The sequence below is a fragment of the Pomacea canaliculata genome, linkage group LG1 (assembly GCF_003073045.1).
Source record: "Pomacea canaliculata isolate SZHN2017 linkage group LG1, ASM307304v1, whole genome shotgun sequence".
NCBI classification, from domain to species: Eukaryota; Metazoa; Mollusca; class Gastropoda; order Architaenioglossa; family Ampullariidae; genus Pomacea; species Pomacea canaliculata.
This window is the reverse complement of record NC_037590.1, coordinates 43,604,085-43,626,614: the sequence shown is the minus strand read 5'-3', so window position 1 is coordinate 43,626,614 and position 22,530 is coordinate 43,604,085. Positions and strand designations below refer to the sequence as shown.

General features: G+C 43.1%; 3 protein-coding genes across 4 annotated transcripts; 2 read left to right on the top strand and 1 right to left on the bottom strand.

Annotated features, from left to right (window-relative positions):
- The first annotated feature begins 1,728 nt into the window (after positions 1 to 1,728).
- LOC112573197 (glutathione-independent glyoxalase HSP31-like) lies at positions 1,729 to 6,174 on the top strand. The gene is given in 9 exon segments (XM_025253339.1): positions 1,729 to 1,864; positions 2,231 to 2,574; positions 3,774 to 3,942; positions 4,641 to 4,756; positions 4,967 to 5,025; positions 5,028 to 5,102; positions 5,476 to 5,660; positions 5,950 to 5,970; positions 5,972 to 6,174. Coding segments are annotated over 7 exon segments (687 nt in total). The 5' UTR covers positions 1,729 to 1,864; positions 2,231 to 2,574; positions 3,774 to 3,777; the 3' UTR covers positions 6,038 to 6,174.
- Positions 6,175 to 6,240: 66 nt separating this feature from the next.
- On the bottom strand, positions 6,241 to 9,089 carry LOC112573202 (gastrin/cholecystokinin type B receptor-like). Of its 2 annotated transcripts, XR_003101185.1 has the most exons (4): positions 8,964 to 9,089; positions 8,282 to 8,515; positions 7,822 to 7,943; positions 6,241 to 7,727 (listed from the first exon to the last, which is right to left on the bottom strand). XR_003101185.1 is itself a non-coding variant. In XM_025253352.1 (3 exons), exon 3 carries the CDS (start codon positions 7,452 to 7,454, stop codon positions 6,951 to 6,953), a length of 504 nt encoding a protein of 167 aa, XP_025109137.1. In that variant the 5' UTR covers positions 7,455 to 7,727; positions 7,822 to 7,943; positions 8,282 to 8,560; the 3' UTR covers positions 6,241 to 6,950. The 2 variants fall into 2 exon arrangements, 1 of the variants encoding a protein (XP_025109137.1); XM_025253352.1 differs by lacking the exon at positions 8,964 to 9,089 and having other exon boundaries at positions 8,282 to 8,560.
- An 8,687-nt stretch (positions 9,090 to 17,776) lies between these two features.
- On the top strand, positions 17,777 to 22,496 carry LOC112573212. The gene is made up of 5 exons (XM_025253368.1): positions 17,777 to 18,721; positions 19,397 to 19,544; positions 20,191 to 20,342; positions 20,691 to 20,808; positions 21,083 to 22,496. Exons 1-5 carry the CDS (start codon positions 18,658 to 18,660, stop codon positions 21,351 to 21,353), a joined length of 753 nt encoding a protein of 250 aa, XP_025109153.1. The 5' UTR covers positions 17,777 to 18,657; the 3' UTR covers positions 21,354 to 22,496.
- The last annotated feature ends 34 nt before the right edge of the window (positions 22,497 to 22,530 follow it).

The window sequence follows — 22,530 nt, the reverse complement described above, 5'->3', positions numbered from 1 at the left end:
CGTCCTGCCTCCACATCACATCACATCACATCACATGAAATCACTCACATCAGCCCTGGGACAGATGGCAGGCGATGGGCGCCGCTTATCTCCTCCTGCTGGGACATTATGGAAACAATATCAGCGCGCCCCACATATTTCTTGTTATAGGCGGGCTAAACATTGAAATATTTGCACAGAAAACTCTAAGCATAATATGTTACAATGTTTTTATTGCCGCGTGTGGTAAGATCCGTTTGAGGACTCAAAATGCTGAATGAGTGTATAAAGGCAGGCAACTGTGTGGCACCAGAGACAATCTGTCTTTATCGAGGCAGGACCTGGACCTGGAAACCATTGACTACCACGGTCCGTGGTGCAGTCCTTGTGACTGTGACATGTGGACACGGCGACCTACGTCAGTGTCTGTACGTGACACGAGCCAGGTATTCGTCAGGTATTCTCTGACACACAACGGGACACGGGCTGTCCAAGTCTTACACCTGGTCTCCAATTACCACAACATCTTTTTAAGTACAGCATACAACACTGATTAAAAGACAGTTTCATTCAAAAGCTTTGTGGGTCATGTGGGTGTCGCCATTACCGGAGAAGGAGAAGGATAAACTCTGATTGGACGTCACAACAGTTTTGTAGCGGTTGTGGGTACAATCCTCCAAAAATAACATAAAACAGCCTGTTCAGTAAGTTATCACACATACAGAAGGCGAGAATAGGATGCTTTAATGTTTGCAACAGGACAGCAAGCCGTGTATGTAGGACCAGGAATTAGTGTGTATGTGTGTGTGTGTATGCACTTCTGAGTGTGCACTACGGTCCTCTAATACAGAATTTGTCCCTATTTGCTGCTAAGAGGAGAAAGATAAGAATTTGTTCGCATAAATTGTTAGCAGCCAAGCTTATCTTCTGCTTCGTGCAAGTTTGTATCTGGTCTGACGATGACAGCACAGACTTACCTGCGTCATACCACCTGGCACTCACTCATCCACCCACTACACGAAAAGAGTTCAGTACTAAGTTGGGATTTATGAGATATTTAGAAGCAAAGAAGTAAAGATTAAGAAATGTACTTAACACTGGCCTAGGACAGCCAAAGCTTTCAGCGAAAAGAACCCATGGTGTCTACATCTTGTATTAACTTTGTGATCCGTGGAAGAAAGCACTTCATTACTTAGACTCACAACTACTCACACCATCACAGCCTCACTCTCTCTCACACACACACAGACCAGCAAACACACAAAGCTAAGTGGATAATTGTGATAACATTTACACACGAGGTCAAAGGAAAAAAGACAGTTGAGGTCATATAGAAAAAGTCAAAGGTTTTGTCCGTGTAACAAAGACACGGCGACATGAAGTGGTTCAATGCGTCAAGACCATGCATTGCCTAAGGAGCCAAGTATAATCCTCCCTTCTGGGTCTTTGCCTCCTCCAGTCAGTCAGGTTTTGTGTTTTGTTGGGTGGCTATGGGACTGATTCAAGCGACACGTTGGAGCTCTCTACCAACAGTCAGGTACGACCATGTTGGGCGCAGGAGGCACCTGCCAAATTCTCAAAAACAAGATTAGAGAAACTGTGTGACATCTTCCAAAGATGAGTACACATTACAGTGCATGTCAGTGCAGGGAGGATGTGAGTGGGTGAGCACACCTTACACTAGTGTACACCCCAAACACGTGACCTCTTGTGAGTTTTATGCAAATGACGGGTGCACAGCAGCCCCAGGCACAGGTATGGTGGACCTTCAAATCCTGGAGAAACACCGACGATGTCTGCAAACATTCAGGTGTCTGGGCCTCGGGTAGAACTGACTGCAGTGTGCAGTGTGTTTGAACAGGGAACCAAGAATGCAGCTAAGCAAGTAGGTCGTTGACTAGGAGAGAGAGAAAAAATATACGATGCACCGTGTGTGTCTGTAATATATCACAGGAAGTTTCCAAAATGACTTTTTTCACATAAAAATGAAGGGCGGTGTATTTAGAGTTTCACTTTATTTGTATTCGTATATTTTACTTGATTTGACGAAGAATAAGCAACTGTGGTCTACTAGATAAAACTTACTTAACAGATTGACAAGTGAAAATTGATTTTTATTTTAGCTTCAGTAGTATAGAGACTGAGACTTTTGCACTTCTAGCTCTGATGATTCATTAAAACATTTTTTAAGCTGCTGCAGACTTTTTGTCTTTTGATTACTCTCTTCATATTCTTTTTCTATTCTTTGCAGGAATGGAGTCACTGTTTGTATAATATTCACGATAGATACAAAACATATAATTGAAATGATTAAATAGTAAATATTATATACAGAGAACATTACTGCCAAACGCCAGCCTCATTTGTGTCGGTTGGTCCGTCGGTGTGTTCTCCACCCGAGAGTAGCGAGAACTGAAGTTGTGACCCAGTGGGGCTGCCATACATGTAGTTGCTGTCGTTGCTGTAACGTAGGCGGCTCACACTTGCTGTCGTCTGCACCGACCACACAGACATTGCTCCCATCGTCGGCGGTGCGAGTTGCAGCTGTACATCGCGTTGCTGAGGTCGAAGGTCGTCAGACGTACGTACACCAAGGTAAGCACTACAGACGAGCCCTCAGCCACCGCTCATTACAGTCTTTGATTTATTGCAGGTGTAATTAGCACTGAGTACAGAATGATGTGTACACGCAGGGACATAGACCACGTGACTGATTGCTCCACTTCGTGTCTCATGCACTCTAACCCTGACACCACGTTTGTTGTGACCATTACTCCATTTTTCTCGTGAAAAAAATGTTAAATTAAGTGGATGGTAGTGAACTAAGAGCTTGTTAATGACTGTGATGTCTGTCGTAACACGTGTGTAGTCTAGACATTCGTGCCCTGCCCCTCGGCTAGAGTTTCGTTGACGCTGAAATGGCCTGAATAATGTAGCTGAGTCACTGAGAGTCACGTGACAGCAGTTTTATATATATATCGGCGCGGCGTGTGCGTGATGTCTATGTGCTTGTGTGTGTGTGTGATGTCTGTCTGTGTGCGTGTGTGTGTCCTATAATGACCAGGCAGTGTAGTCAGCTGCTCGTCTCGTGTATCATAAAGGCAGCCAAGCGTGACACCAAACTTTGTTTAGCAGTTTCTTGCGCACACGCACGGAAGGCTCGTCTGAACCCTGATTAGGCTCTTCTATTATTTAGGGACTACACTATAGCTACATATTTCCAGGGGAAGAAAGGAACACTATACTCAGGTACAAACGAACTCAGCCGGATCGCTTTCACGTGCCGCCCCAGTGACCCGTCTTCCCAGCGCGTGCATAGGAAAGGGTGCGCGAGGTGCGTACAGGCAAACACACGCATGAACAACAGGAACAACACACCCGGTGCTGGGCGCACTTGCCGGGCTGGTGGCCTACTTGCATCCATTGAGGACTGATGCACTGCACACTCGGGGTGCCACCCTCCATGCAAACACCCGACTTCCAACATGGCGGCCTCGCGGCTGTTTGTGGAACACGCGACAGCGCAGCGGATAGTTCCGTTGATACACAGATTTCCTTGAAACCTTGCAGCCACCCGGGTGGTACTCTGACAAAACTATTAACTGTAGCTCCCACCGTGTTTGCTGTTCCTTTGGAATAGAGTTTTGTAGTCAGTTGTTTCGCAAAGGATGTACCTCAGCCATCTTGTATCGTAGCAAGACAGAAGAAAAGATCGTTTACACAATAATGTAAATATAGTGATGGCTGCAGCCTGTTGTTTGTAGTCTAAGGTCGCTGTGCGTTGTGTCTGACAGAGTCATGGGCAAGAAAGTACTGATGGTCCTGACCAGCCATTCGGTGCTGGGCAACACCGGTAAACCCACGGGCTGGTACCTACCCGAGGTAGCTCACCCGTACCACGAATTCAAGAAAAATGGAATTTCCGTCACCTTTCTGAGCCCGGCTGGCGGCAAGGCACCCGTGGTAAGATCGCATGTAAAAAACTGAGTTTGGAACGGAGACAAGTCATTGAACCGTAATTATCATTGAAAAGATCGCAGAAGATTGGTGATGTATTAATTTCACTAAAAATTTACGATGGTTCCAGTTGATCAACATTAGCACAGTTCCAACCATTGCATAACTTTTGCAAGATTAATAACAGTAGAGACTGTCGTTACCATGGTGACTGTTTAGAAGATCGCTCTCAGATATGCATTTTTCTCACAGACCTATTTCTCACTCAAACATAAATATTTCTCAGATTCTGTCGGACCATTCGTTGACTGATTTCGCGATGACAAATCAACATGAAAGCCTTCATACTCTATTCTCAACTGTGTATTGGCTTGAGGGCTGTAGCATTTAGAGCATGACGACCGTTGGAGGACAGTTTATTTATAGCAACAAGAGCATCATCAGCTGTAGGCATGCACTTGCATTATTTTGTGGAGTCCTTTGTGTCCTGCACTGAGACTGTGACACACACACATACACACAGATAGATAAAGCATGTGTAAACCTTATTTTATTGATATTACCTGTATGCATGACCATCTTGAAACCCTGATATGCCAAAAGTCATAGTGATATATGATTTGTAGAAATATCTCATAAATATATTTCTTTCCAACAATCTTGTCCTCCTCTCATCTCTCCTCCATCTCCAACAACCACACCAGGACCCCGCCAGCCTGGTGGCCTTCAAAGACGATGCCATCTGTCAGGAGTTCCTGGCAGACAAGGAGGTCCAGAAGCAGCTTGAAAACACGGTGACAGCAGACCAGGTGTCGGCCAGGTGAGTCGTTTCCTTGACTACAGTGTGAGGTGGACTTCACCTGGTCAGTCCATGTGTGTGGTTCCCGTGTAGCCTGGTGTGCTGGGTGATTGCTTTCACTGTGGATTTCACGTAGTTTGTATGTCAGGTAATTAGTTGTGAAGTTTTTAAAGGTAGCTTGTGCCATAATTTTAGAAAATATTTTGTGACTAAGTTTTTGTTTACTTTCAGTGACTTTAACGCAGTCTTCTACGCCGGGGGCCACGGACCGATGTTCGACATCCCTGACAACAAGCCATCGCCAAGCTGGCCACCCAGGTGTACGAGAAGGGAGGAGTTTTGTCTGCTGTGTGTCATGGAACTGTTGGTAGGTCTACCTTTACCTTTACTACCTGTCTGCTTCCTTAACTGTCGTCTGAAACTTTATGTTTTCTTCTTTCTCTGTCTCCATCTCTGTCTCTCTGTTTGCGTTTCTGCTACAGTTTTAGAACTCACAGGTGCGTGCGAATGTCACTTATTGGAATTGTTTGGGTTCTTGTTTACAGTTCTTTTAGTTGTTTTTTTCAAATATATCTAAAATGCAAACGATACAGTCTTATGCAGCTATGCCTTCCTGTCTACCACAAAGGTGAGATCAGTGTGATTAGTTCTGACTTACCTGTCACTACCTCAGTAGGTCCACACAGTTGATTACATCTCTAGTTGTCAGGTGTAAACAGATTGTTTTTGGCCCTCTACAGGTTTGGTGCCAGTAAAACTGTCCAATGGCAAGAGCGTGTTGGAGGGTCAGACAGTGACGTCATTCACTAACAGCGAGGAGGACGCGGTCGACCTGTCCAAGGCCATGCCCTTCATGCTGGAGACGCGCCTCAAGGAGCTAGGGGCAAAGTTCAAGGCCGCTGACAACTTTCAAAAGAATGTGGTGGTAAGTGTGAGTGTAGAATGTCGGCAAAGACAAACAACTCGCGGGTGAGGGAAGCTCCAGTAGCTGCTAAGAGGACATGCATCAGTCGGTAGAGCACCATCTCGGTGTGGTCAGGTCATAGCGGGTACAGTTGACACTAGTGGTCACCGTAGTAGTGTAATCCAGAACTGGACAATGTGGATACTAATAAGTGAATAATGAATCCAGACGAAGACGACGACGACTATGACGATGATGATGATGATGATGATGATGATGATGATGATGATGATGATGATGATGATGACAGGTAAGCGGACGCATCGTGACTGGGACAGAACCCGGCATCAGCCACGGCTACTGGCGAAGCTGTCGTCCAGGTGCTGAGCAAGTCGTAACCCTGACCTTTGCCCCTTCTTGGGTTCAGCAGCCAGCGAGAACTGCACGTGCTACCCATAGATGGCAACACTCGTCTGCTACAGCTATGGACATAGAACAAATGTTAGCGTGGAAGAATATTAGTATTTCTTCGTTCATTAGTGCATTTTGTAGTTTGACTAAAACACCAGCGCATCCATCTTGTGTTCTGTTGAGTTTGTGCTGAAAAAACTGTTTTGAATAAACACGACCTCTACACACTTAGGACTTCTACCTTCCGTCAGACTTAAAGGTCATGGAATCTGGTTTACGAAAACCTACAGTTAAGGTTAAACCAATTTTAAAATTTGCAAAAATGAGTTTAAAAATGATCTCCGAAAGAAGCTATTTTAATATATGAACACTTGTATTTGAGAATTCTATTCTACAGATAACGATTAAATTACATTTGAACAGTGAGATGATAAAGGGACAAGCGACAAATATAATATTTTATTTCAGTACAAGAAACGATTTAACATTACGAAACATACCACACGGTTTAAGTAACAGGAAATAAATACTGAACCTCTACAAATATTGAGCCAAAAGAAAACGACTTCTGTTGAGTTTACAATTAATTATGAAAGAAAATTGATTAACAACACACGGACACGAAAACCCATTCTGAATTGTTTCCCTAACTACACATGGATGTCTTCCCTTTAATCACAAACACCAAGTTCAATATTACCCTCGCAAATCTTCTTAAAAAAATGAGTACAGATTCTTCGACGACAATAATTTCTTTGACAGTAATTATATTGAACAATTACTTTAATCAAGGCAGGTGGGAAAACAGGAATATTGATCAGCAGTGTCGACAACATAAAAGAGCGCGAGACCAAATGTGTTAACTGATGACAGTTTGTGTGTTCACATCTGGCATGTAGTTCAGTTGTTGTTGTCCTGTGTGATGGTCTGCACCTCGGTTTCCTCGTCACGACTCACGGACGTCGGGAGGTTCGCGAGGTTTTCACGCCCGCCTTGATTGTGTGCCGGGGTCATCTGGAGTTCAGGGGGGTTACCTATGGGATGTACTCTAGAAGACAGCGACCGACAAAACAGGTCGCACAGGTGATCCTGGAACCTGCGGCTGAAGAAGCTGTAGATGATGGGGTTGACGCAGCAGGTGCAGTAGCCAGTCAACTGTAAGAAAGCTCGAGCAGCACGAACACTGGGCTTGTAGGAGTTGCCGCCAAACTCCACGTACAACGAGGCCGAGAAGAAGGGCAGCCACAGCAAGGTGAAGGCCATGACCAACGTCACCAACATGGCCGTCACGCGCTTCCGGCGAGCCACGCCGGTCTGTGGGTTGAGGCGACCTGCGGTCACGACCTGGGGAATGTTGCGGCGGGACCACACCTTGCGGACGATGGCACCGTAGCAGAAGCCCATGACCGAGAGAGGGAGGAGGTAGAAGCAGGCGGCGATGGTAAAGGTGTAGACGTGGCGGTTGTTGTCCTTTTGGAGAAGGTCTCCACGCACACCCACGCCAGCCCCGTGATGGTCCCGGAGTCGTTGCGCTTCACCCTCATGGCCATGCCCGTGATCACCAGCTGCGGGGAGATGGCCAGGACAGGCAGCACCCACACCAGCAACAGACCAATCACCTTCCACTTCCGGCCTTTCACGCGCCGGTACAGCTGCTCTCGGCAGATCACGAGGTACCTGCCAGCGGATGTCAGTTTGAGGGTTGAGCGCCAAGAGTGAACACTAGAGGTAGCGGCTAAAAGAAATAGAGACCAAGGGGTCGTTTTCTCACCTGTCGATGGCGATGGCTGTGAGAGTGAGGATGTTGTTGATGATGGTGATGCCAGTGAGATATTCCGTCATCTTGCAGGCGCAAGGCCAAGTCGCCACTCGTTGTCCACTATGCTGACGAGTCTAGCGAGAGAAAAACACAATGAGTATGGGAGAGATCAACATCAACGAGAGTTCTAACGAAACTTTAAATGGAAGTTTAAATTAACTTGGATGTGGCCATATTTCATGAATGGATGGGTTCCAAAGTGTGAGAGACCTTCTTTGCAGTTGACAAATGTCAACAAATTATTATCGGAATATAAACAGTAACTTTTAGTCATTCCAGCCTTGTGGTACCATGACAGTTATAGTTAAATACACTATTCATTGCGTTTTTGAAGGTAAAGACAATTTTACGAAAGCGATTTCACATGAGGACAACTCATGACACCACGTTACAAGTGAGGGTCAAAGGTCACCTAATGGGCATGTTGATGCCCGCCACCAGCAGGTCACTCGCGGACAGCGACAGGATGAAGGTGTCTGTGAAGGAGCCCAGCATCCTGCCCCGCACTACCACCACGACAACCAGAGTGTTGGCCACCGCCGCCGCCACGATGACCAGGACGTAGAGTGAGGTCAGGATGGACAAGAGGTCGGAGGACAGAGGCGGCGGAAGGAAGCTCTCCAGAGGGTAGAAAAACACTATCGACCTTGTCGCCAGGATGGAAAAAAGACAATACATGAATTGTCGACACTTTATGTGTTACTCACGATACAACTTTTGTTTTGTGCTATTTAAAGTTGCCAAAAATAATTATATCATTTTTATAGTTCTATGCCAAATTTTAGTAATAAAGTCGATGTGTAATACATACAACGTATATAGTTGTACAGTGTAGAGGCACATTGAGTGTACTAGGACGCAGCAAAAGTGACTGAACAAGTCAGTTATGACAGTAATAAAACAATAAAGATGTTTGCTAGGAGTGCTTAAACCAAAAACCATGTAAGCAATGGATACAACAATGACACATACTTTACGATAAGTACAACTACTGGATACAATGACACAGTTCATGACACAGTTGATGGGAATAGCGATAACTTGATAGTAAAACTTATTTATCTCATGAGGGTGTCAGTCTAGTACAGTGCTACCTGTTTCTGATAAAATCCTCAAACGTTGTGCTTCTGTGCGATGTGGGACTGGAGGGAAAGCTGGAAACCTCGTCGATGAAGGAGTAATTATTCATGCTCTAGGTCAGGTCACCACGATCCTCTTCTACGATGTCAACAGGAAAAAAAAATGGAATTTACAAGGCCATAGTGTAAGAAATAGAAGAAGAAAATTGAAACGACGACAAGGATAATGACCAAATGATGATGATGATGATGATGATGATGATGATGATGATGATTTAATAGATGATAAAAAGAAAAGGAGTAGAATGACCATAAAGGTTATCTCTCATATAAGAAATGTAAGTGGCAGCACATTGTAAAACACAGAGGGACCTGTCCACCTCGCCTCCCTTGTGTGGCGATGACGTAGGTGAGGCTTACAGCAGGTGCAACTGTTCTTTCCTGAAATAAACGAATACTTCATGTCCTGTTGCAACCTGTGCATTCAGTAACCTTCTACAAGTTAATTATTAAGAAGAATTACTTTCAGATTTTCAACTGTAATCAAATTCCACGACCCTTTGCTGAGAGCGGACGCCATGAGAGAACACCTGCCCCCCCCCCCCAACACAGTCCCCCAGCGCCTGTCGCCGCCATGTTCGTTGACCTTTGCCCCTTTATCGGCGCCATCGTTATCGAGTTCCATGCTAAGCGTGGGCATCAAGTGAGGAAGCAGCCAGTTCCATGCACCGGCCATCGACCACGGAGCTGGTCTGACACAAACACTTGTCAATAACATCTGGTGGTAATCACGATTTAACCTTTGACCCCACAGCATCTCCACCGCCACTGAGCAGCAGCTGAAAGACGAACCTTGGAAACAGTTTTCTTAATAAGTTGTTTCCTCTGTGTGTGTGTTTGTGTTTGTGTGTGTGACTGTGTGTGTGTGGAGGTCGGTGAGTGGGTGTTAGCAAAAGATCACGTGAGAGACCATGTGGAGACAACTTTTCTGTGAGCTAATGACTAATCATTTTCCTTGTCGACACACCGCTACTCAAACTACAATCTGTAGCAGCACCTGTTCTTGAATCTTTCTGTAATGTTTCTACAGTTTCAATCATGCCTGAACACGTTTTGTAAACACACCACACGTTTATCATGTGCAATACAGGTTTATCACTAGTCCATCATGGTACTTATGCTTAAATATATCTAATGGTTAAATAACAGAATTTTCATGTTTTCACATCGCGTACCGTAAGTAGACACAAGTATATTGTGGGTGTGTGTGTAAAATATATATATATAGGTGATTATATATACCATCGTCATCGGTAACAGTTTATTATACATCAAGAATGCTTGATTTTTAATAAAACGCGTTTTTGTTTAATAAACTGCGAATAAATCCTAAACTTACATAGATAATTGAAAATCAAGAAACGGTAAATAATAAAGCCAAAATAAATGCAGCCAAAACGTGTTACAAAGTCCAAATTTTCTCTTGATACTACTACTAATACTATATTATTATTTATTATTAGCAGTTAAAAACTATCGATGTTTTAATTATAAAGTTAGAGTTATTTGTATTAATGTCATACAAAAATAAGCAATTTGTTTCGACTGTTTGAATGCCCGCATTTGTCGGCAAGCGGAAGTGGTTTTCTGCATGTTTATTTTTAAGAAAGTTGGGATGCGAACTCTCGCCATCTCACTCTCTGTAGTCAATAGTCTGTCTGATGTCTGTCTGATGTCTGTCAGACTTACAGAGATAAATGTATCGCCTCACTTTAGTGAACCTAAGCTGCGAGTGCTCACAAATAAAAAAAGAACATTATTTATTTTCTTCAAACTGATTGTTTAGTCAGCGTAGATACAATTCCTTCTACCCATTTATGTATATATCCATCAATATACTGTGAGAATAATATTTACAATGAAATAGAAGAAACATATATATATATAAATATGTACAGCTGTTTGAGTTGGAATACTCGCCTTACCAACCACCACAGTTCCAGGACCAGCGACCAGGTGGGAGTTGAAGCTGTTGTCGTCTCACATCAGCAGACGGTGGAGCTACTACTAACGATGTCTGCAAATGATGGTCGGTGCTCGCAGCTCTCTCGGTGTCAAGGTAACCACAGCCCAGAGATGTTCCTTCCCTGCCTCTGCATCCGGGCAAGCTGGTCTGCTGACGCCATGCGCTCTGGCATGTCAAGGGCTGTTATTTAATGTCCAACTTGATTATCAAAAGACTTGGCAGCACCCACTGGCTATCAGGTCTCACAGTCTTGTCCTGATTGCAGGAGGAGTTGGCGAGTGAGAGTTCTGGCTGGTGACAGAGCTGTGCTGAGACGGCAAACACTCCCCTCCATGACACCAACATTCTTGTCATGTCCTTTGACCTTTTAACAGTTATTCAGGTAACTCACAAATAATGTTATTGCCCCTGTCATCATTAGATAATCTAATCACGCTATTTATATTCATTTATATTTACACACGCCCGCGAGCACGTACACAAGCACGCATATCACACACACACACACACAAGCCAGTAAGGTATTTCTTCCCCTTGTACGCCTTGAGTTATCTACCGTGATACCTGCGCGCCTCGTTCGTTAATATGTAAACAACAGGTGAGACACAAATGTATTTACTGCCGTCAACACTAAACTGTCATCAAAGTGCAGGAGCTTTGACTGGCCGTCTGGATCACGTGACCCGCTCTCACGGTGACCAGGACAGGGGAGGCTACATGATTGCCCGAGCTCTGGAGGCTGTGACAGATGACTGGACCCACCGGTGGGCGAGAGTTACGACAACGTCAACACAAGCAGATTCACCGCGTGCAGAGGCGAGGTGCTTGTCGATAACAGCAGCGAGGACCACAGCCGCCATGACACGTGTGCAGCCACCTCACCATTGATGTCTGACTGTGTGTATGCACACCTGCACGTGCGTGTATGTCTTTGTCAACACCTACCTTTGTGTATTTGCATGTGTGTTACTCTTCTAGCTTATGGATATGTGTGTGCGTGTGGGTGTGAGAGAGAGAGAAAAAAGGAAAGAGAGAGAGAGTATTTTTTAGTTGCAGGCAGACATGAAGGCTAATAAAAATTTCAGTCAATGGTAAAAAGCTTGGAACACGAAGCTGAAAATGACAAAGGAGGAAAAAAGCTCTCTAGATTCTCCTCTAAATAATGTAGTGAGGTTTCGTGCCAATGGAGGTATAAAACAGGGTTTTCCACCATTCTCACCAACTCTACAATAATGACCCATTGCAGTTTGCTTTCTTCTCTCAGTTTCATGGCTTAATATTTCTTTTTGGTTCCTGTTACCGTTATGGCTGGAAAAAGTCCAAACACATTGTGTTACTTCACACATAAACTGTTTTATTCCACATGAATATCAGACCGCATGAGTGTGTGAATGAGTAATACAAATGTCAGTCTATTTATATAAAGTATAGTAGTTATAATATAGTATTTATAATATAGTATTTATAATATAGTATTTATAACATAGCGTATCAGACGGGTATTGAGATAGAAAAATAAAGAGATAACGAAAGTGAAATCGAGAAGACTGATGCAGTCAAGTGACAAAGAAACTCGAGAAGGGAAGAAGAGAGGGGAGGAAATAAGTAGAAAAGGAAGGAAACAATTAAAATTCGATGTGTATTTAATTTTCTCGAATGTATACGGACTCAGAAAGCAGAAGCCACAGGCAATGAAGGAGTGAAGGACAGCTACATAAACCTTTTAACAGTTCCTGCGGGCCCCTTGGTGTCGCTCTCCATGCTTTCATCTTGAGTGTTAACCCTCCAGGTGTTAATGGCTTTGGCACAGCTGCTCAATAAATCATTAGCAGTGAAATATCAGGTGGAGTGTGCTTCTCTCTGTGTGTTTGTCATCATTTCTAGGTTAGGATATTTTAGGTCAGTATTCCATTAGTTTCAATAAACACGAATCTTTCTTGTGCTCTGGGAAATCTTTCAGGCTCCCCGAGTGTACTGGTGTTGGTGAGCCTACCTTCTGTTTTACTTTCTGTCTTCTTTACCCAGGGCACTTTATGTACATTTACATTAGTTTTTTTCTTTGTGTAACACTAAAAGATTTTAGAATACAGAGGAGTAACCTTTACCCAAGTTTGTGGAAGTTTTTACATGACGGTTATATACAAACATTTTGAAACTTCACTCGTATTTATAAAGTTAGCAGAAGGAAGGAGCAATTGACTGAAAGAAATATTTCAATGTGACATGGAAATAGAAATAATGTCCATGAGCCAGTCAGACTGCTCTGTCTAAAGGTAAATTACAAAGGACACTAAAGTCCACAGATCGCATGTTTACAGGTTGACAGCACCTAGGGGCAGATACAATACAGTTTAATGAACAGGACACGTGCGTCCAGGGTGTGTAAAAATACTCCAGTGTGTCGATGTTGATGTTCATAGTGTGTAAACATCGATTCCCTCTTAGTGGAGACAGATTTGATAATAAGCTAATTCCAAATTTGCATAAACAGATTTGTGCTGCGCCTACGTGGGTAAACCAACGGCTACAAGCACGTGACCTTTGACTCTGTGTACATACCCTGTGAATAATAAAGTTGGTTGTTATTGTTATTGTTATTGCTACCCGTGTTATACAACTATCCCTGTGTGTAAACAAGTGTTCATGTTGAATAATCAAATATTGCTATAACCACATCAAATGCAAGCTGAAAAAAACTGAAGGAAGAATATCTACAAAAAAGACAAATACCTATAAACAAAAATAAAAAAATATCCTAATTATCTGTGGGGTGATGAACCCTGGGTGGACTGGCTGTAGATCACAATAACAAATGAAAGCCTGTCAAGTGCCTTTCGTGTGGCGATATCTGCATGCAATGGCCAACATGTACACGTGGTCAGACAACCAGACAAAAATGAATTCACTTATTCGTCCCTGACTGACATTTATATTTTGAATGAATTTTCTGCATTCCTGCGTCTTCTCTCTCGTTTGAACTATTTTTTCTGCTGGGTCCATTAGTGCCTTTCGGATGGATTTATTTATTTCTATCTTTACTGTGATTCTAATTCTCTGAGGTGGCTGGCTTTTGTTTATGTAGATAATTAATCTGTGATTGTCTAATTTTCTGTAAATATCTGTATTCTCTGTGGGCTCCAATCTCGCCTTTGTTTACACATATTATGTTAATTGTTATTAATTACTGAGGTGTGTTGTTAATACAAATTGTCCTTTGTAATTTTTTTGTTTCCATGTTATACAGAAATGATGAAAGTTGTGATTTCTCTCTTTCCCTGTATTTATGCCCAGAAAAATCCTGTCGTATGCTGTAACACATTCACTACTTCCAGTGTCACTGCCAGGGTATCTACACCGAGTATCACTGGTCCTGCAGGTTGTCCAAGACTGTACTCGTCCTCAGGGAACAAGATTCCGAGCGGAACAATTACATTAGCACACTCCCCACCCACTCCCCACCCACTCCCCACCACCCGTGGAAAGTAAATCCACAGAAAGCATTTTACTTTTTAATTCCAGTATCGACCAACACCATGCTTTGAATAGCGATTTTCTTTCACAGACCCGCGAATATGTTGCCACTTCCTTCCGTCGGGCTCCAGCCGCATTTGCATTTCGCTAGCATAAGTCTTGTATGCAAAAATAGAAACACACACACACACAGACACTGAATTGCTCTTAAACATTTATTATCACCATTACAATGTTCATCGTCTTCATCGTGATGATGTGGTATACAAGTCTTTTGCCATTCTCATCTATTGCAGAGCGCAAACCCGGACAGACAGACAGACTGAAAGAAGAAAGAGAAGGAGATGGCAGACTGAGGGACGAACCGTGTCAGTCAGCTCGAGGTTGCTGTAAACTAGATGTCAGCACAGAACATACAGGGAAGGACCACCGAGGGAGGAATTGGAATAATTAGTGAGTTGTATTTCACTGGCGGCCTCTCGGCAGCCGCAACTCGAGATGAAAACAAAAGCCACGAACGTGAGCAGAATTCAGCCAAAGGACTTGAGTTGTGTGTAAACCAGTCTTTCAGACATGCTGAGACTGCATTCGGCATTTTTGTTAAAGGGAGAGAAGGTATCGACCACAGAGTTGTGTCCCCCTGTGCTGCTGTTCCTTGCCGACATCTCGGCGCTCATTAGCGAGAGGTGAGTAGAGTGTTAACAATGGCTCCTGCTGCAGGAGCAACCTTCAGTCGATTAAGGACTTCAGCAAAAGGTCAAGGTGTTTACACAGGACTGGCCGAGCACCAACGGCCTCCTACATCGCGAGTGTTCATGGATGAATGTATGAGGCAACTATAAAAGTTCTAATCCCTCTCTAGAGTATGAAGAGTTCATCTAGTGGGTCTGATGACTAAACTGAACAAAGGGTCAATGATGTCTTTCAGTCTGGTTATGGCGAGTACACAAATACAGTGTGTGGACCATCCAAAGGTCTGCTTCATCAATGGACTTACAGTAAACCTGGTAAAAAGCTGAAGTACAATGAAAACAGAACACAAGAACGGGTTGTTAGCATTAAGAAGTAAGTTACAAAAGCATTAGCATGCTGAACAGGAAAATAATCTGCATGAATATTAATCCTATTATAACAATAATAAGAAGTAAATGTTGATGAATTTTACCGTATATGAAACATTACATCGTATGGACACCTGTGAGTTGCTGAGTACAACAGACTATGTTCAAAGTAAAAACCTTCCGTGTGTTGATATCTAAAATTTAAAGTTTATCTACATTATCCAGAAGTAGTGGAGAGCCGAGTGGTCAGAGTGCTGTCATCCAAACTGAGAGAAGTTCATTGTGTTGTACTCACATCAGTACTGTCTCCTCCCCAGCTCCTGCTTGTCGTTGTTCCTGTCGTTTGCTGTAGACCGACCTTCATCATATTGTTTACCGGATTTAGTTTACTCAGCTTTGTTTACCGAGGTCGTTCAACAAACATCGTTTTAAAGACTGTCTACAAAACACTTCACTAGGCACGTTTACCAGAGGTCAGGTACAAGGTTTGTTATCGCAGTCCGGTAATAAGTTATTATCATCTTAGCCATTGTTACTATCATTGTTATGCTTTCCTTTTTATATAACACAGTTGTGTATTTACTTGTACTTAATTTTTTTATCTTATATCTTTGTACGGGTATATAAGTTTCGTATAGGTGAATAAAGTGTGTATGTATTGTGTAAAGTTAAAATTTCTCCATATCCATCATGTGGTGAATGAATAAAATAAAAAAATGTCAAACGTCAAATGTACTAAACGACTTTGTTAGAAAGTCTTGTACAAGGCGAGTTATTGGTTTTGTAGTTCGAGTTTCAGTAGATGACATTCACCAGATACGTGTACAGACGTGAGATGAAGAAATAGAGAAAGTAAGCAAACGATTGAGGGAAAAAGGATGAGAAGAAGGACAGCAGACGACCACCTTCCCTTCCAGCTACGTTCGTACCACGTGACGTGAGGGCCGAGGACGTGAGGGCGTACACGGGGTAGTACATAACCATTAGGGGGCTACTGTGTATGTAGCCACAGGCCTGACTGTGTGTGGACACATCTATCTTGTGGTACAGAAACCGCATTTATCGGGTATTGTGGGTGGATGGAGGCGGGTAATTCTTAGGTTGGAAAAACGTTCGCGATTTTGGTCTCATTGCGCATGACCCGTGAACACTGGGACAGTGTCGTCTGCAAACACAACCACAGGAAGCTGAGCAGGAAATTCCCGAAACTGTATCGACATGCGATATAAATGATGCGATCTGTTACTAAGGATGGAAGGGTAGGGGACAAAATTGTCATTGCGTGGCATGGTGGGTAATATATAACCCTCGTATTTTGTATAAATAGATGTTGACGATCTGACCGTGATAAAAACACTCTTTGTCCGAGTTGTTTGCTCCGTCGCCATGTTTGTTGTCATAACAAACATCTTGAAGAGGTGATTGTTCTTCTTATCCTAGTCTAGGAGGACATAATTATTGTCCTCTCTGTGCTAAACTCTTTTATGTCTCAGACTCTCTAGTCTTCTGGTGTTCTTCTTTGTCCTCCCTACCTACCCACCTTCTCCACCAGACGTCCAACCACAGCAATACCGATGCAAATCCTTTAAAGGATGACGAAATAAACTTGCCCAACAACACATTAATTGATAAAAATTGAGCGAAAGAGCGATGCAGAATTAAAAAGCTCAAACAGAGGCTGAAAGGGAGGAAAAAGAGAAGAAACCAGAAAGGAAATCAAAATCGATAAGCGGTACAGAAAGACAGATACTAGAGAGACAGAGACACAGAAAGTAGGAGACAGAGACGTGAAGAGAAAAGCTAGGAGACACACACGGGCAAATGAATGTAAGGATGGACTAACAGACGGACGGAGAGTGCATGAATTAGGTAGATAGTGAAAAAAGCAAAAAACAAACCAACAATCTGCGAAGTTGAGCTTTGAGTGCACTACAATGCTTTCACGGAGTGCTGAAAGAGCATGGCGGGACTCCAGGGAGTGCCAGTGAGGGAGGGAGCGGCCCGGCGCTAAAATATTCGCTAAGCGCCGTTTGAAGTGAGCCGCCGCGAGGGCAGACACGTGTTAATTGGCTGCGCATCTCTTAGCGTCATGCGCGTGGGGAAAGTCTGAACTACACTCAAAAAGGTGGTGGTGGTGATGATGGTGGTGGTGGGACAGCTTCCTCCACGACCTGTCGTGCAAGGCGCATGCGCAATAGCGTTGTCGCCCACCTCTCCCGCTCCAACCACCTCCCCTCCACATCGATTGTCTCCCCACCAGTTGGGCGAGTTTTGTCGCTGCAGCGACGACCTCCTGTCATGTAGCTCGGGATGAAGGAATATTAGTAGCGAGGACAACTTCTCAACTGGATTTTCTTGATGGCATTGCAGTCCGGAGAGTTCAGCGAGTTGTGTCTGGATTACTGGACTTGTAACTGAAACTGCCGGAGGTCACCGCACGGCGCTCTACATCCACTAGACGAACCTTCTTGAGTTCTAGAGTAAACAACCTTTGTCACCCGAGAAAGGAGACAGGATAGAACAGTCAACACAAGATTTAAGAAGTTTCAAATAGATTAAGGTTTGAACAGGCGAAGCAAATCACCGTTGTACCTTTCTACAACGGCATCATCATTTGTCTACTTAGGGAACTACAATTAACCTTTTGGTGTTATCAGCACTCGGCAAGATGGATGGAAGGTAGAAAAGAGACACCGCGCATTTCAGAAAGCAAACTATTTTACTATTGACAAATGAATACTAAGCCAAGTCGCCCTTTGTGGACATCGAAGAATAAGATCTCTCGGAGAGGAAATGGAGAAAGTCCACGTGCAGCTTCAGATAACATTTTATATTTGAGCTCCATCACAATAAGAACACCGCCATCAAAGAATTAATGAGGAAAGAAAAATCAATTTCAAGTTGCTTGAAGTTGTCAGAGAAGCTTAATACTCGTCTAGCTGATATATTTGAATTAAATGGCGGTGCCTGATGGAGGAATAAAACGATGGAGTAACGTGGAGATGTTCTAGGATTACAGACAATTGATTTCTTGTCAGGAGACTGGCAGGAGGACGATGTCAACCTCCTGTCTCCCGCTCGCAGTCTTCAAAAGACAGACTGACACAGAGGTGACGTGAGTTGTCGGCCTTTGACTACTTGCCCCACAGATATGGCCCCACCGGCCGTGTTTAAATGTGCGTTGATGACTTCACTAACGGTAGTTTGTATTTCAGGTAAGATCGTTTGTTTGCACTAGTGTTATTGTCCCTTGTGGTTTTTTTTATTTATTTTTTTTTTAGTGTAGTGTTTGGTTTACTTATTTGACATTCACTCTGATGATCAAATCATGTGACAAGCTTGGAGCTAACGAAGGCAGTACAATATATAATGTCACGTGAGAGGTACAAGACACCCAGAAAACAAACTAGGACAACGGAAAAAAACATCGAAAAAAACGCGTAGACGTACCTGACCAAAAATTCTTTTTTGTATAGATTGTTATATTGTATACAGTTTACAAAAGACATCCTAGTGTTTACAAAACTCGACATGAGTCTATGATGTCAGGTGTACCCGCTGTCTACCTGCTGATCACAATACAACACCAAAAAGCTTTTTTGTAGTTGCTATGAGCAACCAAGGACTACACTTCACAGAGGCCTTTAACGACATACGTGGCTTATTAGCTTCTGAAAGTGCTTGTACTCAAAGACCTTTGGTCGGTAAATAACACATGCGACGCCTAGTGGAAGCAAACTAAAAACAACTGCAAGTCAAAGTAGAAGAAATGGCTAGAAAAAGAAATTTTATCAGTAGTAGTGAGTTGTAGTGATGGCATTTACCTTCTTACCATCGGAACATAATTAACTCTTTGTTTTGAGACCATTGTTGTTATTATGTTGACACAGAGAGCTGGGTGCAGACGAAACTGTCTAGTGTTGTGGACCAGGTGTCTGGATGCTTTGATTTGACGGGTTTTCACCTGTCAGCAGGTGACTGGTCTCCTCCCTCACCTTTGTCGGTCCTCTTTATACAAGCTTCCATGGTGATGTGCTTGTAAGTACTTTTCTGAGTGAGTGTTTGAGAAGGTGTTGTAGAGGGGAGGAGATGATACAACGAGATTAATTAATGAGTTGTTGTTGACAAACGTCTGTGGGTGCGTGCGCGTGCTATTGTGTCTGTGCAGCCGTTACTGTGTATGGCGAGAGGCCAGTTACCTGCTTTGAACTGTTTTTATTATTCTGCTGTCTTTTGCACGAACAGGGACATAATGAACATAATGAACATAATGAAACCACAGAAAAAGTTCCTTCTTCTGTCTCCTATTCTGTCTTCGAGTTCAGAAGTAACTTGAAAAGTCCCAAAGAATCCGTGTAGACATATCTACAATCATTTTTTTTTTCTCATGCGCACGCGGTCTCTACCATATATATTCCTTTACATTCAGATGCATCGGAATGAAGACATGAGAAGAGAAATTCCTGTCTTCCTGAAAGTTAAATAGAGCTAACAAAAAGAGCCATGTAATTGTGTGGTTACAGCACTCAACTCCAGAATAGAAGACCGGTTATTCTAGGTTCGTGCAACCGATATCTCATTCATCAGCAAAAGGGGAAAATTGTCAGAAGGAGAGAGAGATGGTTATCAACCTTCAAACACTTTCTGTGCAGACCTTGACCTATTGATGACCTGTTTATTTCAGCGCCCTCACCAGCCAGGTGAATGTGACCGAGTGTATTTCCAGTGTCTACAACCAAACGGCAAGGGATGATCCAGATTCCAGACTGATTTTCCTCCAGCTGCCTCCACTTGTTGCCTTTCAGAACGCACAGGCGCAGATATGCGAAATTCATGGTATTGCGAGCAGTTTGAGTTCTTTCATTGAATGAATTAATAGAGCACTGGTTGTGTTATGGGTCTTAATCTTGTTTGTTATTACATCCTGCTACACAAGGCTAGTCAATGATGTACAGTGGAGAAGTCAACACGTGGACATATGATGCTAAATTTCCGACTAAATTTGACTTCAGATAAATAAAATAAATAAAATGCCGAAAGTGTTGTTTTTTTTTTTTAAATATAATGTACTTAAATAGCGAAAGTGAGTCATGTACATGAGTTGTTTGTGAATCCTCGTCAGATATTATTCATTACCTGGTTTCCACACTTCTAGTCCTGAGTAAGTCTCTACTGTGTTGCCAGGAGACCTAGTGAAGGACCTCCCGTGTCTTGCTCATGTCGAGCACCAGGTGTCGCTTTGCACCAAACGTCGTCTGCATCAACACGAGGCGCACACAGCCGACATCTTCCACATCTGCAGGTAACTCTGTGGCTGGTAACTTCCCTTTGTTATGTCATTCCTGACATCCAGCTCTTGTGATCGTCTTTTTTACTCAATAAGAGGGAGACAACTCCTATTAAGGTTAAAACTAAAAGTCATGAAGGAGTAGCCTCCCCTTGTTGCGCTTTACAGGCACGTTAGCGATGTGAGGGAAATTCGATCCAAATTTAATTTATAAATTATAAAAGATAAAACTGTAAAAATATGAAGCATAAACAAAATCAATCTAGCTTTTGCTTGTTATTTTTTTCAGAACAGTGGAGGCGTCTGCTGCTTGCACAGGACGGACGTATGGAGTTTGCTCTCTTCGAACAGCAGGCGCCCTGTCCGCGATGACCCGTATGTTCCATCCAGTCCTGTGTGCACGCAGTGACCCCATCACGTGCAGCACTGTGGCTGCTGCTGCTGCTGGTGTTCGACATTTCATTCCACTCCTGTTGCTGACTTCCTGTGTGGAGCTAACACTGGTGTACATTCTATCGTGGAGACAAAGCTGCTGTCTGCTTCACTGGCTGGTTGGATAATTTGACGACGAAGTGCCCCCACCTTGCGTGGATATCATTTGTCATCTAAGGAGGACAGGGGCTACAAAAAGGGAGGAAACCTGGAAACATGGGGAGGGTTGGGAAGCTCCTAATGTCTAGACCCGCCAGCAGATTCACAACGAGATAAAAATGTGTTTGTGTTTCCCGAGACCAGATTTGAACGCAGGCCTTTGTGCTTCTCACTCCAGTGAAGACAGGTTCTGTACCAATACACTATCGGACCACCTTTCTGTGTCGTGTAGCTGACATGCCCGCTCTCTGTCTTCTGGATCCAGTAAGACTGGTCTGCCTGGTCTCTGTCTAACAAAATTTATTATCTACAGTCCTTGCACTTACTCATCCACTGTCGGTGACGGCGATGCTTTTTATGACAAGTCGTTATCACGGATATTGATATGTCGATGACATAAAAGACAAAAAAAAAAAAAAAGACCATAAATAATCAAAATTGACCATATTATTATCAGCTGATACATGTAGGTGTAAAGGAAAGTAATTTAGTATTTACTTACTAGTCAATCTAGTTTTTTTTTTATATCTCACTTGAGATTCAGACATTTCTGCACGAATGTGTTCAGAGTCAGTGCTAGATATTTTTTACCCCACCCACATTTTCAGTAAATTTCTACATTTTAGGATTTTTTATTAGAAAATGAGGCAAAATGACATTCATTACATCTGGTTACCGGATTTCTCTTACAAGTAGCGAGCGATGTCGTCTTGAATCGTGTTTTTGACATTGTCGTCGTCGATGAGTCTCATCGTCAATGACCTGTGTTGCATGGCCTTTACCACAGCCACAACATTGTAGTGGCTTTTTTATATGTCCCGAAACTATGAAAACAATACACGGCGCCATCTCAAGGCTGTACATCCTAACCTTTTTCATATTTTTGTCACACAATGCATTATAAAAAAATATTCTGTAGTCACATGTTCACAATACTACAATGTGTCTGTTATTCCTTCGCATTTCTCTTTCGAAAAGACACGTTTAAAATAAATAATGAGGATGATGATGAGGAGGAGGATGAGAATGATGCTGCTGCTGCCGATGATGATGATAAGAAAATCCATGGAGCAGAATAAACACTGTCGGCGTCGTCTGTACCCAACGATCTAAAGTCTTGACAATGAGAAGAAGGAAAAAGTGACA

What these genes read in the sequence shown, in the direction of transcription:
- LOC112573202 (XM_025253352.1), bottom strand. Translation starts at nt 7,454, where the DNA reads ATGGGCTTCTGCTACGGTGCCATCGTCCGCAAGGTGTGGTCCCGCCGC.
- LOC112573212 (XM_025253368.1), top strand. Translation starts at nt 18,658, where the DNA reads ATGGCCCCACCGGCCGTGTTTAAATGTGCGTTGATGACTTCACTAACG. An exon ending in GCAGATATGCGAAATTCATG is followed by an intron (nt 20,343 to 20,690) that starts GTATTGCGAGCA and finishes CTGTGTTGCCAG; the next exon opens with GAGACCTAGTGAAGGACCTC. An exon ending in GACATCTTCCACATCTGCAG is followed by an intron (nt 20,809 to 21,082) that starts GTAACTCTGTGG and finishes TATTTTTTTCAG; the next exon opens with AACAGTGGAGGCGTCTGCTG.